The following is a 17,031-nucleotide window of genomic DNA, read 5'->3' on the forward strand; positions in this document are numbered from 1 at the left end:
ATCTAGTCTAAAGGGTGCCCCACCTCATGCCTGGTCTGCAAAGCCCAAAGAACAAGTGGCTCTAGACTTATACTGGATTCTAGATGAATCCAGAGCCCTCAGCTTTTCCGTACTTTAGTCCCCCACACAAGAGGCCACACCAGAATTGAAAATTTGACCTGGTCCCCAGGAAAAGGATGATAAGGAACAAGGGAAGTTGCTTATCTCAAGAGTTACCATCTGGTGGTTTTCAGGACCCTCTACTGCTGGGCCTACAACGAGGCCTGCAATCAATGGCAGCATAGCCTTTGGAGCGAGGAAAACCCAAGTTGGAAGGTGTGTGCCGTTGTGTAGCAAGTTACTTTCTGAACCTCAGATTCTTAATCTATAAAATGGGGTTGATAATATCAACCTCACAGGATTCTTGGGGGTAAAAGAGATTATATATGTAAAATGCTTAGCACAGTGCATGCACATTGGAAATGCCCAATACCCATCAGTTACTGTTGCGGCCACCATTGCTGTTGACTGTGCCAGCCCTGTACCACAATTCTGTTACATATTTTTTACTTCATATACACACACTTTCCTTCAGCCCAAACAGACTCACATGCAGTTAGACTAGAACGTACTTCTCTATACTTTCTCCCGAGGTGTTCCATTTTACATCATGATGTGATTAACCCTTTTCTGCAGAAGATCCAGCTAGGCCCAAGTTTGGGGCTGTGCTGAGGAAATAACAAAACCATCTATGTCAGTGGCTCTCGACCCTAGCTGAAAATCAGGATCACCTGGAGAGCTAAAAACAAAACGGCAACAAAAATAAACAAATAAAACGAAACCAAGAAACAATGTCTGGGTCCGTCAACCAGAGATTCTGATTCAGTAGGGCCCAAGCATCAGTAGATCTTAAGGCTCCCCAGGTGATTGTAATGTGCAGCTGAGAGCCATTGCTGAGAGTGGGAAAGATTAGCGCTTCCATCGCCTCTGGGAAAGAAGAAAGAAGCTCTTACTTTTCTATAATCTCCACCACAGTGGAGGAGGGGAGAGGACTAAAGATTACAGTTGAATGATTCCACTTATAATGTGAACAAGGCATTCTTATTATGAACCTGGATAAATGACTCATCATGTTAATCCTCTGATTAGTGTCTGGGTTTCTCATCTAGAGGTGTCTGATCTGATGAGAAGAGGAGTTATCAGAAATGCTCTAGGACATGGAAAAAGCTAGTCTGGAAATACCTGTGAGGGATTTCAAGTTGGCTTGTGGGTGTCTGTCCTGTGCCAGCCCTGTGCACACTCGCACACTTGCGGGCTGGTTGCTGATGTCAGGTGTACGCACTTTGATCCAGGGCAAGTGAAATGATCCCTGCTTTGGCATAAAATCTAGCTAATATCTAAATGCTAGAGATACCTGGTGACAGCTGGGAATGTGCTCAGACATAAAGTACAGGCATACCTCATTTGATTGCGCTTTGCAGACTTTGCTTTTTCACAAATTGAAGGTTTGTGACAACCCTGAGTTGTCAGATGATGGTTAGCATTTTTTAGAAATAAAGTATTTTTAAATTAAAATATGTACTCTTTTTAAAGACAGAATGCTATTGCACACTTAATAGACTGAAAAATAGTGTAAACATAAGTTTTATAGACATTACTGGAAAACCAAAAACTCCATGTGACTCACTTTATTGTGATATTTCCTTTATTGCAGTGGTCTGGAAGCAAACCCACAATATCTCTGAGGTATGCCTGTACATCTAAAAAATGTAACTTTTTTCCCATTATTAAAGTGATACACAAAAGAAAATAGAGTGGGAAAACAGAAAAATAGCATGAACCCAGTAGAAACTAATAACAGACTTAAATAGAGTTACGAGGTGCTAGACATGGTTATAAGCTCTTCACCATATAAATTCATTTACCCCTCACTACAACCCTATGAGGGGTAACTCCACTTTACAGATGAGGAAAGAGGACCTGGAGCTGTTGTGTGACTTGTCCAAAGTGGCAGCTAGTAAAGGAAGAGCCAAGGTTTGGACTCATGCTGCATTTAACAGGGTATGGTCAACCTCAGAGATATATATAGCTCATAAGGTAAGCTTTATCCAAGGATTCAATGCCACTTGCTAAAGTTTAAAAAGTTAATCTCAGTTGCCATTTATTCATCCATTTATTTCACAAATATTTACCAAAGGCATCTATGGGCAGCACACTGTTCCAGGCTTGATTATCAGGATACTGAAGAGTATACAGAGGCTACCTGTCCAGTCATTCCTATAGCATTGAACTCTCAAGTGTCTCAATATGTATAATCAGTACAAGTATAGTCAGATTAGAAAAGCAATAACTATTCTCTGATGACAAAATCCAAAACCAATACTTCAAAACTTTCAAAATGTCACAGTCTTACTAGATGGAATGTTTGGCATGATCCTCCGTATTTTCATCAATTAATAAGCACACCTTGGACATCATTTAAGTTGAACCTCATGAATTCCACTTTGTAGCAACACGTTTAATATAACAGTAGTGTCTTCAAGTCAGAAATTTGGTGTTTTTGGATGGATGGATGGATGGCTGGCTAGATGGAAGGATAGATGAGTGAATTAATAGCTAAGAATGCCTGGCAATGTTCTAGTTGCTTAAAAATTGCATCTTTAAAAGTAATTCAGTGTTTTCCAGTTTGTTAAACAATAACTATGACTCAGAAGAAAATTGTGATTTCTGTCCTTTCCATGGACTAAATATGTAACTTCAAGGAAGCCATTATGATGCCAGTTCCATCTGATTGTTGTGAGGATCAAATGCGCTAACTGAAATGAATTATGTAGCACCCTGCCTAATACATGTTAAACAGCATATTTTAAACTGCCTTTAAAGTGAAATACTATACGCAGAAAAGCAAAAATTCAAATGATACAAAAAGCTATACAATGCAAAATACGTTTCTTTTGGCCAAGTTTTCCCGCTATTATTACTACTATTATTAGAGATCTCCAAGCAAAAATAACATCTCCCTGTTGATTAAGAAGGGAGAGGTTTACAGACTAGGAGATAACATCCTTTGAGTCAGAACCAAGCGAAATAACACATGTATTCTGGTTAAATTCCAGCATGAGTGATTAACATTCTCCAACTTCAAATAATTTTTATTATTAGCCAACACTTGTCCATCCCCAATAATACACATGTTGCATACAGGCCACAGAATGAGGCAGCCTCTCTTGGCATGTTCACAATCTGTGCATACTTTCCACTGAGGGTTTCCCTTTCTTTTTGATTGCTATTCCATAGCTTTTCAACTCCCACTACTTTCAACCCTGGGATGTTTGCCGACACTGAGTGCCAAGTAGTTCCAAAAACACCAAAAAAATATAAGCACCTGTAGAATCCCAGGGAATGAAAGAGGTAAAGTACATTTTAAACATATTTATTAACGGTTTTAATGTTTGTGAAGAGATTTATATTTATTTCTTTTAACTTTGAGGCTGGGATTAATACACGTATTCCTCATTATTTCTCACAAAGTCTTGTTGATAAGCAGGAGGAAGAGGGCTATTCTGCAATTTTGTCTCCCAGTCTGTGTAAGTGGGATCCAGGACACAAGAACGACTCAGCCCTAAAGTGCAGTCCTGAGTCCCTCAAGAACTCAGGCCCTCCTGCCTTTTTTCCGCCTTCTTCCAGTAGAAGGAAGGGGTGGGGGGAGCGGGAAACAATTCAAACCCTCTTTGTAAGCGTGTGAATGAATTTCAAGAATGTTAAACACCTCAGTCTTCCAACCTAATTAGAACATGTAGAAAAGAGGCATTTTTAGGACATTTAAAACTTGCAGCATAATAACCCATCTGGAGAGCGCCACAGTGCGTCCCAGTGGTCGAGGCGCCCAGCAGGTCTTCGCGCGGGCTCCCGCAGCTCCGTGCGCCCCGGATCCCCGGCGGCGCGCGGGTGCGCAGCTAAGCAGCGGGTAGCCCCCGGCGGGGGTGGGGGGGCCGGCCCCTGCCCATCACAGAGCCCGGAGCCAGTGTTGCTTTTCTCTGTGGGCGACTTCGAACTGCCTGGATTTTTAACCCGATAAACTGATAAAGGACTAACATGTCTGGAGTCTTCCAAAGACAGAAAGAAAATCACTTTCTTGTCGCAACAGTAAGATTTTGTTAGGAAATGCAAAAGTAAAGGTTAAAGCCTGGGAGATAACCGGTCGCATATGGGGGGAGGGGGGAGGAGGTGGTAAAAACTGTGGCTGTCGCGTCCCAACTATCTCAGTTCAAATCCCGGGTTTGCCATTTGAGAGCCTACTCTGTGCTAGGCGGTCGGAATACCGCGCTAAACAAGATTATCTAGGTTGTGGCTTTCTTGGGGGAACTATCATTAGCTCGGTTCCCTTGGTATGCTTCTAAACTCTGTTTCTTCACCTATAAGAATTGTTGTAAGGATCTGAGACATCCTGTATTAAGATGAGAACGATTAACGCGCCGTCTGACACACAGTAGGGGCTCAGTAAGCATTTGTACTTCTCTCAATTTGAGCTCACCTGGTGAGGGCAGCGCAGAGAGGAGACAGGTGCCACGGTTAAGAATGATTCTTTGAGCAGTTCTTTTAAACAAGCGCTGGACTCTAAGGATGCTTAGCTGCAGATAGGAGACCCGGTAGGTGCCCTGGAAGCTAGGGTTCATAAGCTAGAACATGACGGGAAAGTGAGCCCCGCACCAGTGGACGCCAGCAGAGAACTCAGGAGGGACTTCTAGCTAGGATTTCCCGCTCTGGGTCTCAAGAAGGCGTGATTAGCATTCGCCCCGCCCCCCGTAGCTTCCCGGCCGGCGATTGGCCCACGCTCCTCGGCTGCCAGCTCCAGGCGGGGCCGGAGGGCGCCTGGGGAGAGGCTGAGCCCGCCGGGCAGTGGGTGGGGACGCGCGGAGAGCATGGCGGGGCGGCCCACCAACCGAGCCCCAGCGCGAAGGGGCGGGGCCGGGGCGGAGCCTCCCGGCGGGCATTAGAAGCAGGTGACCCAGGCTGGGCGGGAGAGGCCAGTCAGCCCGAGGCCGTGACTCCACTGCGGCCAGCGCCGCCGCCGCCGCCGCCGCCGCCGCGCGCAGTTCAATACCCGCCGGAGGTGGGCCAAAGGGTGCTAGAGCGCGGGGGAGGAGCGGAGCCCGGCGCGTCCCGGGAGAACCGCCACCGCCCCCAGGAGTCCGCTGGAGCGCGGATCCCCCTGCAGGGGAGGAGAAGAGCGGCGGGCGGGACGCGGCGGCGGGCGCGCACCATGCAGTCCCGGCGGGGCCAGCGCTGGCTGCTCGCCGTGCTGTGAGGCGGCGGGATCCCCCGGTCGCCGCACACCGCCTTCCTCTTGCCCAGGTGCTGCCAGGCGCGCTCGCCCTCCGTCCGGCTCCCGGACCCTGGTGGAACGCACGGCCTGCCCCCCGTCCTGCCCCGCCCGGATCATGCGGGGGGCCCCGGAGGAGGTGAGGGCGAATGACCGGTCTGCGGCGACCTCGTTCAGGGGGCGACCCCCTCTCTGAGACGCCCCCACCTGCTGCCATGTGCTGCCTCCTCGGGTACCCAGCCTATCGCCAAACTTTCCCGATGCCAGCCTGTCTCTGAGTCGCGTTTCTGAGCGAAGTGTCCCAGAGACGGAGGGCCCAGGCTGCCTACGGACTATCTGCTTCTCTCAGGATCCTCAGAGGTGAGAGCCCGCGCCTTCCCCTTCTCCCCGTTCTTTTCCCGGTCCTCTGCCCTTTTCCGGGGGGCTGAGCGCTCTGACCTTGGGGTGCAGGCTGGCAGGCCCTGCGAGAAGGGAGGCGGGGTGAGGGGCGGGGAGTCTGTAGTTTGGTTCCTGGAGGTGGAGGGGAGGGGAGGGAGAGAGGTTAACTTAGAGTTTTGGAGACCGCTTGCGGGGATTGTGCCCTTGACGCCCCTCTAATTGGGAGTGGTTGCAATTCTTCTCCCCCACCTTCTTTTTTAAAGAGTCCTTTCCTTGGAATCGGAGCCCTAACCGTCCCTCCCCAGCCCTATCCAGCGAAGAGCTGAGCGCTCCCTGCGGAGGCAGTGCCCTCCCGCAACAGTTTATCTTTGGACGGATTTCTTTAGAAGAAAAAGAAACCAACAGGTTGCCAGTCCCGGCGCCACACAAGTCGGCGGAGAGGGAAGCCCGGATCCCGGTTTCCCCTGCCTGAGCTGGCCCCGCGCGGGCTGCGGGAGACGAGGGGAGGGAGGGGGCTATGGCTCGGCCTGACCCGTCCGCGCCGCCTTCGCTGCTGCTGCTGCTCCTAGCGCAGCTGGCGGGCCGGGCGGCGGCCGCCTCCAAGGCCCCGGTGTGCCAGGAAATCACAGTGCCATGTGCCGCGGCATCGGCTACAACCTGACGCACATGCCCAACCAGTTCAACCACGACACGCAGGACGAGGCGGGTCTGGAGGTGCACCAGTTCTGGCCGCTGGTGGAGATCCACTGCTCGCCGGACCTGCGTTTCTTCCTGTGCTCCATGTACACGCCCATCTGCCTGCCCGACTACCACAAGCCGCTGCCGCCCTGCCGCTTGGTGTGCGAGCGCGCCAAGGCCGGCTGCTCGCCGCTCCTGCGCCAGTATGGCTTTGCCTGGCCGGATCGCATGAGCTGCGACCGCCTCCCGGTGCTGGGCCGCGACGCCGAGGTCCTGTGCATGGATTACAACCGCAGCGAGGCCACCACGGCGCCCCCCAGGCCCTTCCCGGCCAAGCCCACCCTCTCAGGCCTGCCGGGGTCGCCGGCCTCGGGGAGCGACTGCGCCGCCGGGGGCCCGTCGGTGTGCAAGTGCCGCGAGCCCTTCGTGCCCATTCTCAAGGAGTCGCACCCGCTTTACAACAAGGTGAGGACGGGCCAGGTACCCAACTGCGCGGTGCCCTGCTACCAGCCGTCCTTCAGCCCCGACGAGCGCACGTTCGCCACCTTCTGGATCGGCCTGTTGTCTGTACTGTGCTTCATCTCCACCTCCACCACGGTGGCCACCTTCTTAATAGACATGGAACGCTTCCGCTACCCTGAGCGCCCCATCATCTTCCTGTCAGCCTGCTACCTGTGCGTGTCTCTGGGCTTCCTGGTGCGCCTGGTCGTGGGCCATGCCAGCGTCGCCTGCAGCCGCGAGCACAGCCACATCCACTACGAGACAACGGGCCCTGCGCTGTGCACTGTCGTCTTCCTGCTTGGTCTACTTCTTTGGCATGGCCAGCTCCATCTGGTGGGTCATCCTGTCACTCACCTGGTTCTTGGCGGCTGGCATGAAGTGGGGCAACGAGGCCATTGTGGGCTATGCGCAGTACTTCCACCTGGCCGCGTGGCTCATCCCCAGTGTCAAGTCCATCACTGCGCTGGCACTGAGCTCCGTGGACGGGGACCCGGTGGCCGGCATCTGCTACGTGGGGAACCAGAACCTGAACTCGCTGCGCAGCTTCGTGCTGGGCCCGGTGGTGCTCTACCTGCTGGTGGGCACGCTCTTCCTCCTGGCGGGCTTCGTGTCGCTCTTCCGCATTCGCAGCGTCATCAAGGAGGGCGGCACCAAGACGGACAAGCTGGAGAAGCTCATGATCCGCATCGGCATCTTCACGCTGCTCTACACTGTGCCAGCCAGCATCGTGGTGGCCGGCTACCTGTACGAACAGCACTATCACGAGAGCTGGGAGGCTGCGCTCACCTGCGCGTGCCCCGGCCCGGACTCCGGCCAGCCGCGTGCCAAGCCCGAGTACTGGGTGCTCATGCTCAAGTACTTCATGTGCCTTGTGGTGGGCATCACGTCGGGCGTTTGGATTTGGTCCGGCAAGACTGTGGAGTCGTGGCGGCGCTTCACCAGCCGCTGCTGCTGCCGCCCGCGGCGGGGCCACAAGAGCGGCGGCGCCACGGCCGCCGGGGACTACGCCGAGGCGAGCGCAGCGCTCACGGGCAGGACCGCGCCGCCGGGCCCCGCCGCCGCCGCCGCCGCCTACCACAAGCAGGTGTCCTTGTCGCACGTGTAGGAGGAGGCCGAGGCCGAGGGACCGGGACCGGGGCCGGGAGTTGAGGGAGGGAGGTTGTTTTGTTTGGTAGCTTTGCCAAGGTCACTTCCGTTTACCTTCTTGGTGCTGATGCCCCCTCCCGGGGCAACTTGGAGAGAGGGGAAAGGGACCGTTTCAAGGCGAGTACCTGTCCCAGGACTTCTCAAAGGGGCTCAGCTCACGTCTGTTCTATCTTACTGCCTTTTCAAGAGGAACCCTGTTTTTAATTTATATGTAGTTTTCTTAATTTTTAACTTTGTTGCATTTTGGCAACAAAATTTACCTTTGCTTTGGGGGCTTTACAATCCTAAAGTTGGCATTATAATGAAGTTCCACTTGGTTCAGGTGTCTTTGAACTGTGTGGTCTAAATTGGGAAAATATATTTCCTATACTTGTGTCTTTAAACATAATGTGAACAGTGAAAGTTGCTGTGACTGGGAAGTTGTTCCGTGTGCTTTTCCAGGTTGTTTCTCCTTCCACTGCTTAAAGTGTCCAAGATGCTTTAAGGTGAGCTGCTTGTCCCTGTTTATAGTTCCTAAGTTAGGGGACACCCTAAGTCACACCAAGGAGCAGGGGAGCATAATGTGGTTAGGGCCTCCGGAAAGTGACAAGGTTAGGCAATGTTTAGAGATTCTAATGTGTCCGTCCTAGCTTCGTTTAGCAAGCTTCGGTTTCTTCTCTGTAGTACTTGTAATCATTCTCATTCTTAACAGTGCCAGCTTTGCTTGAATAAGTTAGAGGTAGCATTGCAGTGTCCGGAATAAATATTTGGAAGAGTGCGAACCTAAGGGATGGTGATTGGTTGAACTTGAATTCTAGACTGTTAAGATGGCAGCTTTGTGCCGGAGGAGTGGGTGGTTCTTAATAGGCTTCGGTGATCCCACTTTTTTAAACTTGTGTTAACATTTTGGTAAAAATAAACCCACTTCCTTCTTCTGGAAGGACTTAGCGATAGTGCTGAAGAGGGCTCCTTTTTACATTTAAGGACTAAAATGGATATACCTCCTGTAATTAAGTAAATTTCCAACACCTCTCTTATCTGCTCCACCCCCAACCCACCTCCTTTATCATGTTAAACAGTCTTTTTGCTTTTCTTATTCCTCCTCTCCTGGAGAGCTGTGATTAGAAACCACACCCACCCTTGAAGGAGGTGCTTGACCCGGGGGGGAGGGAGGCTGGCTACCTGTGAACAAACACTGGCAGCGATGGGGGAAAATAAGTGTCCCTGGACTTTGGACTAGATTACAGCCAGATATTCCAAAAGCGTCGAGACACTGCTCCCTGCGGCCTCTGAAAACAAATGAGACCCATAACACCCTTGCATAAGCTTTTAAAACATGGATCAGTGTAGCAAAAGGAAAGCTGTTTCCCCCCCACCACCACCTCAATATATTTTTCTCTTCCTCCTCTTCTGAGAAAGCCTATATAGTGATGAGCACACACTTTACTGTTAGAGAATTCTGTTTGCTTTTCTAATCTGTTGAACCATTCCCTCATTTATATATGAAAGCCTATGTATTGATGAATACACACGTACACACACCACGCATACATACTTTACTGTTAAAAATTCTGTTTGCTTTCCTAATCTATTTAACCATTCATTCAAGAAGAGTGTGAGGCCATTACTGGGGAAGGGGGTGACAGTGCATTGGCCAGCAGAATACCAGTGACCAGGACTGAGTGGGGACTAAATTTAAGAAGCTAAAATGGCAAAAACAATTAAAATTTGAGGATGTCTCCCTAGAAAAACAACAAGTGTAGGGATTTGCGCTTCATTTATACCAAAGTTGGAAAAGTCAGATTTAAGCCCAGGTCAGTTTTTACATTATGGATATTAAGTAAACAAGTGTATAGTTTCCATAGTGTATTTAAGCACTTTGCTGGTGGAAAGAAGCCTGGTGTTATAGTTTTCATGGACTTTCAAAAGCTATTCACGTTTATAAAAATGCACTGCTCTTACACACTCATCCTCTGAATCAAAATTTCAGTATATTCGACAAAACCTTGTACACAGAGCTACAGAACTTTTTGCACATCTAATTCTCTACTTGTTCAGAAGCTTCTTAGAACCTTGAAATAGATCCCCTGCCTGAGGGCCAGTTCCTCTCTTGTTTTTCAAATGAGGAACTTTTCTGATCACCTTGACCTCTTCCCTCAGTTAACATGTCTTCCCAGAAAGTACATAGATTATTCTGCTGCCTTAGGTCATTGTGCCTAATTTGGGTTTTTCCTCTTCCTTTTTTTTTTTTTTTTTTTTTTTTTTTTGTGGAGGAGTGTAAAGATGATGCAGAATGTATCTAAAAGTTGTGGGATGATGTGGTTGAAGTGATTTAATTCTTCCTGTTAAAACAACTATTTTTCATTTTGGCAACATACCAAACCTAAAAAGAACAACCAATTTACTTTAAAAAAAGAAAAAAAAAAAAGACAGTTAAGACAAAGGATACTAAGCCAAGGAGAGGCAATGCATTTGGAGGTCTAGGTCCAGGCCAACTCTCAGAGCTGCCTGTGTTTTCAGCCTCTGTTCTCACCGCTGCTCTCCCCCTCCCTTCCCTCAAAGATGAAGCCCACCTGCTTCCCTCAAGTCTTACCTCAGCCACCCCTCCCGCTACCCAGGGCAGAGAAGCCCATCTATTTATGGTCGCCCCCTATTTCCATCTCATATGCTGTTTTCTTCTGATTTTTATTTTTATTAGGCAAACAATCCATACTCGTGAAAACAATTATAAAATGGAACGTTGTGGGGTGGTTTAGCAGCTTCTTCACAGCCAGCTCTGTGATTTTAGTGAGGATTTAAGGCCCAGTTTAGTTTCACATGTACAGCTTTTGGGCTGTCCCTTTCGTGGTTCACTTGTAAGCAACGTCTCCCATCACAGATTAGGGGGTAAAGATTTAGAAGGAACTAATATGTAACCTCTCAGTAAATCAGTTGATAAGACTTAGGAAGTCATTTTAATTTCTATTATTAACCTCACACTTTGAAGTTGTCTAAATTGGCTGAAAATAAGTATTCTTGGTGCCTTATTGGTTTATCCTTGCAAACCTTTGTCATGTTTTCTCGTAGTCGTTTCCAGAGATAAGCCTGTGTGTGTGTTGTGTGTAATTGTGAGCAATGTACAAGCTTAAATAACGTGCTGACACCACTGTTTCCAAGTTGGTATTCATTAGGCCGTTTCCTCCTGGGCTAGGGCTGCACTAATCCTGACAGCGGCTGCCAGGAGAAAACCTCATGGATCCCACACCGCACCTTAATAACAGCATCCGTGACCTGCAGTCTCAAGTACAGAATGGGAACCCCAGAGCTAGGAAATGTAGTTGTATATTTTAATGAACTGCTACCCCTGCTAAAGAGGCTTCTTTCACTTTTGTGCTCTACAGAAAGACCAAGGGGGGTAGGAGGGACAAAGCTTTGAATAACTGCTTTCTAACACCGAATGTGGCCAACAGGACAGAGAACATCACAAATCTAGGCAGGTGTGAGGTACAGTGGCTGAGGATTTCCTGCTCCCCCTGCATGCCCTTTCTTGCCTCCAAAGTCCAATCAAGTGATCCTGGGAAAGAAATACGCCTGGGTTGAGGAGGGTGGTTTTGAAAGAAAAAGCTACCAAGACATTAAAGCAGGGTGAATGAAGGGTAGGCAGGATGAAAGTAACTAAGTAACCTGGCTCAGAACTCTCAAAAGCTTCTAGCAGCTTGATGACAATTACAGGATTTATTTCAGTCTGTGGTACATCATTTGAAGACAATATTACTTCATGTTGTTACAAACTGTATGTATAGTGTGTATGTGTCGTGGGTGTGTATATAAATAATATATATTATATATATGAGAGATGTAGTGACTTTTGATACGGGTTTGGTGCAGGTGAATTTATTACTGAGCCAAGTGAGGCACATACTGAGTCAGTAGTTCGAGTCCAGGGCATTCAGTACTTTTTCTGATTTCCATGTGTGTATAGTGCCTGTCCCATGCGGTATTGTCAGTGTCATGTCAAATCCAGAACTCACAAAGCAGAGCCAGCGATATTTTATTTGTAGACAATCAACTAGAATCTATAAAATTATTACTGGCAGGTGATTATAATTCCAGATCCCTAACACTAGCAAAAGGAAACCCAGAGCATCTTGATAAGAAGTTTTCTGTTTTTGTTTTGTTCCTGGAAGTCAGTAGAATAGCAGTTGTATGTGGTTATATTAGTGTCAAGATACTTAATTTGCTGACCTTATTATTTCAGAAAAAAAAAAAATTGTATGTATTATATTTGTGGGAAGTTAAAATAATGCTTTGAGATTTTTATCAAATATGGAGAGTAGTTATTTATGAAAAACAAAGAAATGTCTATTTTTGTTTCTTTGTTCCCAATTAATGTAGATAAATTTTAAAGTGCATTAAAGCAATGGTAAAGCAAATAAGATGCTGTACAAGTATTTTTCTCATGCTTTCATGGAGAGACACTGTTTTCTAAGAGTATCTGAAGGAGGTATGTGCATTCTAACTTCATGATCAGATTTCTCGGATGTACTTTGAATATAAGTGGCAACGTTTTTATGGATAATAAAATCAAAGAAATTCCAATCACCAGAAGGAGAACTAATGAAAACATGTTTTACCTGAATATACTTCATAGGTTTCTCCTGCTGATCCTGTGATTGTTTCATGATTCACTTGAAGAAATGAAGGAAAATACACATAAGAACAGAGACATTACCTGAGATTGTGTTCTATTTTATCAACCCTCCATCTATACTCTGTACTGAAGCAATTTGGATAGAAGTGCTGCTGTTGTTGTGTGTGTCTGGTTTGCAGTCAGAAACTCCCAAAACTTCATCATTCAGCAGTTAGGTCCACAACTTTGTATTAAGGTCTAAATACAAGTCAGGGAACCCAGATAAGATAAGAGGATATATGGTTCTCCCTCTGTATTTGTGGGTAATTGGTTCCAGTCGTCTCCCTCCCCCCCCGTGCCACCCCATACCAAAATCCATGGATGCTCAAGTCCCTTATATAAAACGGTGCAGTATTTACATATAACCTACGCACACTCCTCCCATCTTCCCCCGCACCCTCCTTTATACTTTAAGTCATGTCTAGATTACTTATAACACCAAATACAAATCCTAAGTAAGTAGTTGTAAATATAATGCAAATGGTTGGTGGTGTGCAGCAAATTCAAGTTTTGCTTTCTGTAACTTTCTGAACTTTTTTTCCCTAAATATTTTCAGTCCATGGTTGGTTGAATCCACTGATGCAGAACCTGTGGATACGGAGGGCCAACTGTAAATTGATTTAGAGTTGGCACTTCCCTGACAATCTGGACCGATGCTTAGTAAACCTGAGATAGTTAAGTTAGCATCAAAGTGAGTACTATGAGCATTATTAGATTGGTACATGTTAGGGCATTTGGGAGAACAGAAAATACAGCAGTTGAGCTGGATCCTGGTGCAAGAGCCGCTGTGCCTGACCCGGACAGGTCTCTAGTGGGCACGTCTTCCCAGTGCTTTCTCGTTGTTCATTCCCCCCAGTGGAAAAGGGGGGCACTGCTGGACTTAGGAAGTTGGAGAAATAGGTAATAATGCTTCTTTTCGTGATTTAGTTACAGAGCTCTTACGTGCAACAGAATGAGAGGAAGTAGAATGGTTCTGTGCATAGATTTGGGAGCTAGACTGATTAGGGATTCAACTCCCAGCTCCATCATTCATGGGCTGTTGATCCTGAACAAATTACTTAAGCTCTTAGTACTTCATTTGTGTACTGCATCTTAGTACTTTCTCATCTGTGAAAGGGGGATAATGATAGTACTTATAGTTTAGGGTTGAGAAGATCTAAAAGATTCAATCAGGTTAAGGTAAGTAAAACAAGGAGGAAGCAGCCATTCAGGCATGGAATGGAAAGGGAATTGAAAGACTAGTTTTCAAATTTGTGTCTGCATAAGAATCATTTGGGGTTCCTATTAGAAATGTAGATTCCCAGGCTTCAGCTCCAGGAATTGAGATTAATTTGGGATCCAAGAATTAGGTCTTTTTGTTCTGTTTTAGTAAACTTTTAGAATTATTTTAGGTTTACAGAAAAGTTGCAAAGATATATCCATTTTGCCTTAATAGTAACATATTATCATAGCACATTTGTTAAACTAAGAAGTCAACATTAACGCACTACTGTTAACTCCAGACTTCATTTGGATTTCACCAGATTTTCCACTGATGTTCTTTATCTGTTCTAGGATTCCACATTGCATTTAGAGAAGCTTCATTTCTTACAGGGACTTTCAGCCCATGAGAGGCAGGTGGTCTGGAGACCACATCTTGAGAAACACTAGGACATGTCAAGGGCTGAGGAAGGTCAAATTGCCCCATCCTCACCACCATCCTGGTGGTGGGGGTGTTGGATATAGAAATTTGATTTGAAGAGTTGGGATGGAATCCTCTCCCTTAGATGAGAGGGGTTACCTTAAGAAGTGAGGCATCTATTCCTAATGCCAGATGAAATGAGTTTTGGAATTTGGAAGGTGGGGTTGCTGCCTAGCCTGAGGAGATACATCTAGGGTTGTGGGCAGATCAGGGGAGTGAGTGCAGCAAATTGGGAACAACTACTTTGTGGGAACACAGGAGGGCTCAAGTAGTTGATTAAAGGGGATTACAAGGGGCCAGTTAGCCCGTGAGCCATATAAATCCTGTATGTCCTGGAACCTGGTGATAGTGTTTTAGAAATGGGTCACAGTAGTAACCAACATCAAGCACTGCCACATTGGACACGAGCAGAGAGTCAAAGGGTGAAGCTGAGATGACCTTGTTGAGAGAGGGCAGTGGGAGGTGGACAAAACACTGATGCCCTGCGTTTGGAAGAGTCGGTTCCCACAGTGAGGAGATCAAGGGCCACCATCTGGGGAGCTAGAAGTAAAGGTCAGTAGAATTGAGAACGGTAAGATGAAGGAATAGATGTTGTAAGAAAAAGCTAGCAGAGTAATTTGAGGTCTTGAAGTAGAGATCGACATATTCTTGAGGACCTTAGGTCCTGAGGCTGTCACTGACTTTCTCTAATCACATTCAAATTATTTAGCTGCCCTCATAGTAGTTAAGTAATCACCTAACCTGTTCCTTTTTTTTTTTTTTTTTAAAGAACATTAACCTCTTTTCATTTGACTCTGGATTTCTCTTAATTTCTATACTACTTCACTTTCCTGGTTCTTTCTGCATGTTAGAGATCCTAAACCATAAACTGGTATTCATAACATTTCTTTCACATGAAGTACCTGTTATCTCATCTGCCAAACCCATTTAAAATGGACTAGTGGAAATTGCCTCAGAAGCCAAACAGATTGCACCTGTGTACAAGGGACCAGGTGTCTCTGAAGGGCTCCTAGATCTTTTGTATTCTTGCTGGCACGGTGTCAGGCTGGCCAGGCTGGTGAGTGGCTAACAGTTCAGATTTTAGGTGATCTAATCCTTAACTTGATAGATGCTGGGTGTAATCTACAGATTCTGCATAGAAATTAGCACTTACCCCTGGGAGAGCCCCTACCAGCTGTCAAGTGCTTTACCAAATAGCTCTATACTCAAGAATGCGGCTTCTGGGTGAGGGAACAGTCGTAGTCATTTTACATGGGGTTAGAGAGAAGTCTTGGGTGATGAAAGATTTTAGCTAACCTACACGCTATAGGTAAACATTTCCAAAAACATTGCATAACCTGAATACAGAGTGAATTGTTTTCCAGTAAATACTGGCTTCAGCATTTTTCAAAAATCAAGGAATGGTATATTTTATAGAATGGGAAAACTAAGAAATGAAATTTGACCTGTTGTAAAACTAGGATTTAGTGCTGTTGAATTTCAATAATGGGCATACAGGGTACATTAGGAGTAAATGTGAAAGAATAGGGTCATGATGGACTCTGATACAGGGTGGAAAACATTTCTCTTAACCAGAAACACTGGGCCCTAAGAAGTTGTCTTAGGGTCAACCACATGAACTTAACATACAAAAATGGCAATTTAATTTGGTTCAAACATACATTTCAAACTTTTGTCTTTTCCTTGTAAAGAATAAAGTTCAGTTCACGGTATACCAGAGTTAAAATTGCACAGATGTCAGTATTCCAATAGAGAAAAATCATTTTTTTTAAAAAGCGAAAAAATAAAATTTGAGTTCAGGTAGTCAGATATTCTTTTATAGTCTTACTACTTTAGGGAACAAACCCTTCCTAGGTATAAAAATCTGGAAAAAAATGCCATAGTTGCCACCCTATTAATAACTAGTTTCCATGCCCCATATTTGTTGGAGAACCTACTTTGTGATGTTTAAATTTTTACCTTAAGTTGCCTCAATTTCCCATTTATTAAAATGGCTGTATTGCCTCTAGAATTAAAGCTGAAGGGGAAAAGCAATTTTTAGCGATTCCCCTTATTCTACCAACTTGTTCTTGAAGCTACAGTCATGCCCAATGTTCCTACCCCCAATTTTTTTTTTTTTTAAAACCTTCGACCGGGCTTCCCTGGTGGCGCAGTGGTTGAGAATCTGCCTGCTAATGCAGGGGGACACGGGTTCGAGCCCTGGTCTGGGAAGATCCCACATGCCGCGGAGCAACTAAGCCCGTGAGCCACAACTACTGAGCCTGCGCGTCTGGAGCCTGTGCTCCGCAATAAGAGAGGCCGCGATAGTGAGAGGCCCGCGCACCGTGATGAAGAGTGGCCCCCGCTCGCCGCAACTAGAGAAAGCCCTCGCACAGAAACGAAGACCCAACACAGCCAAAATAAATAAATAAATAAATTTAAACCTTCGACCACTCGAGATAGGTCAGCATTTCTGCTTAGTAACTGGCATATTACTACGCGGTGCAAACTATTGATATAAACAGTGACTTGTGATAGATTTTTTTCCCCTTCTGTACTAAATCAGATCATTTCTCCTCATCAGCAACTTCACAAGAACAAAGTTAAAGATGTGACCTTAGGAAGGTAACTAAGGTGGATGAAATACTACGGCAATACTATCAGGACTGATGGAATATTGCTCAAGTGCAGTGGCTAGGGTCTAAAAGAACCTTTAGC

At 46.4% G+C, this 17,031-nt stretch overlaps 1 protein-coding gene and 1 pseudogene across 4 annotated transcripts in view; one reads left to right on the top strand and one right to left on the bottom strand.

Moving 5' to 3' along the window:
- Nucleotides 1-17,031, bottom strand: part of LOC130706585 (cyclin-Y-like protein 1) — an 86,572-nt gene that overhangs the window by 17,747 nt on the left and 51,794 nt on the right. The window contains exon 1 of one of the 4 annotated variants that reach the window (XM_057539202.1): nucleotides 4,514-4,855. The exons of the other annotated variants lie outside the window; for them this stretch is intronic. Within the exon in view, the coding sequence (XP_057395185.1) occupies nucleotides 4,514-4,655 (142 nt within the window). The 5' untranslated portion in view covers nucleotides 4,656-4,855. Of the gene's footprint in view, nucleotides 1-4,513; nucleotides 4,856-17,031 lie in introns of those variants that run through there. 4 annotated transcript variants of the gene reach the window in all.
- LOC130706584 (frizzled-5-like) lies at nucleotides 4,969-9,282 on the top strand (annotated as a pseudogene).

The sequence above is a fragment of the Balaenoptera acutorostrata genome, assembly GCF_949987535.1.
Source record: "Balaenoptera acutorostrata chromosome 3 unlocalized genomic scaffold, mBalAcu1.1 SUPER_3_unloc_1, whole genome shotgun sequence".
NCBI lineage: Eukaryota > Metazoa > Chordata > Mammalia > Artiodactyla > Balaenopteridae > Balaenoptera > Balaenoptera acutorostrata.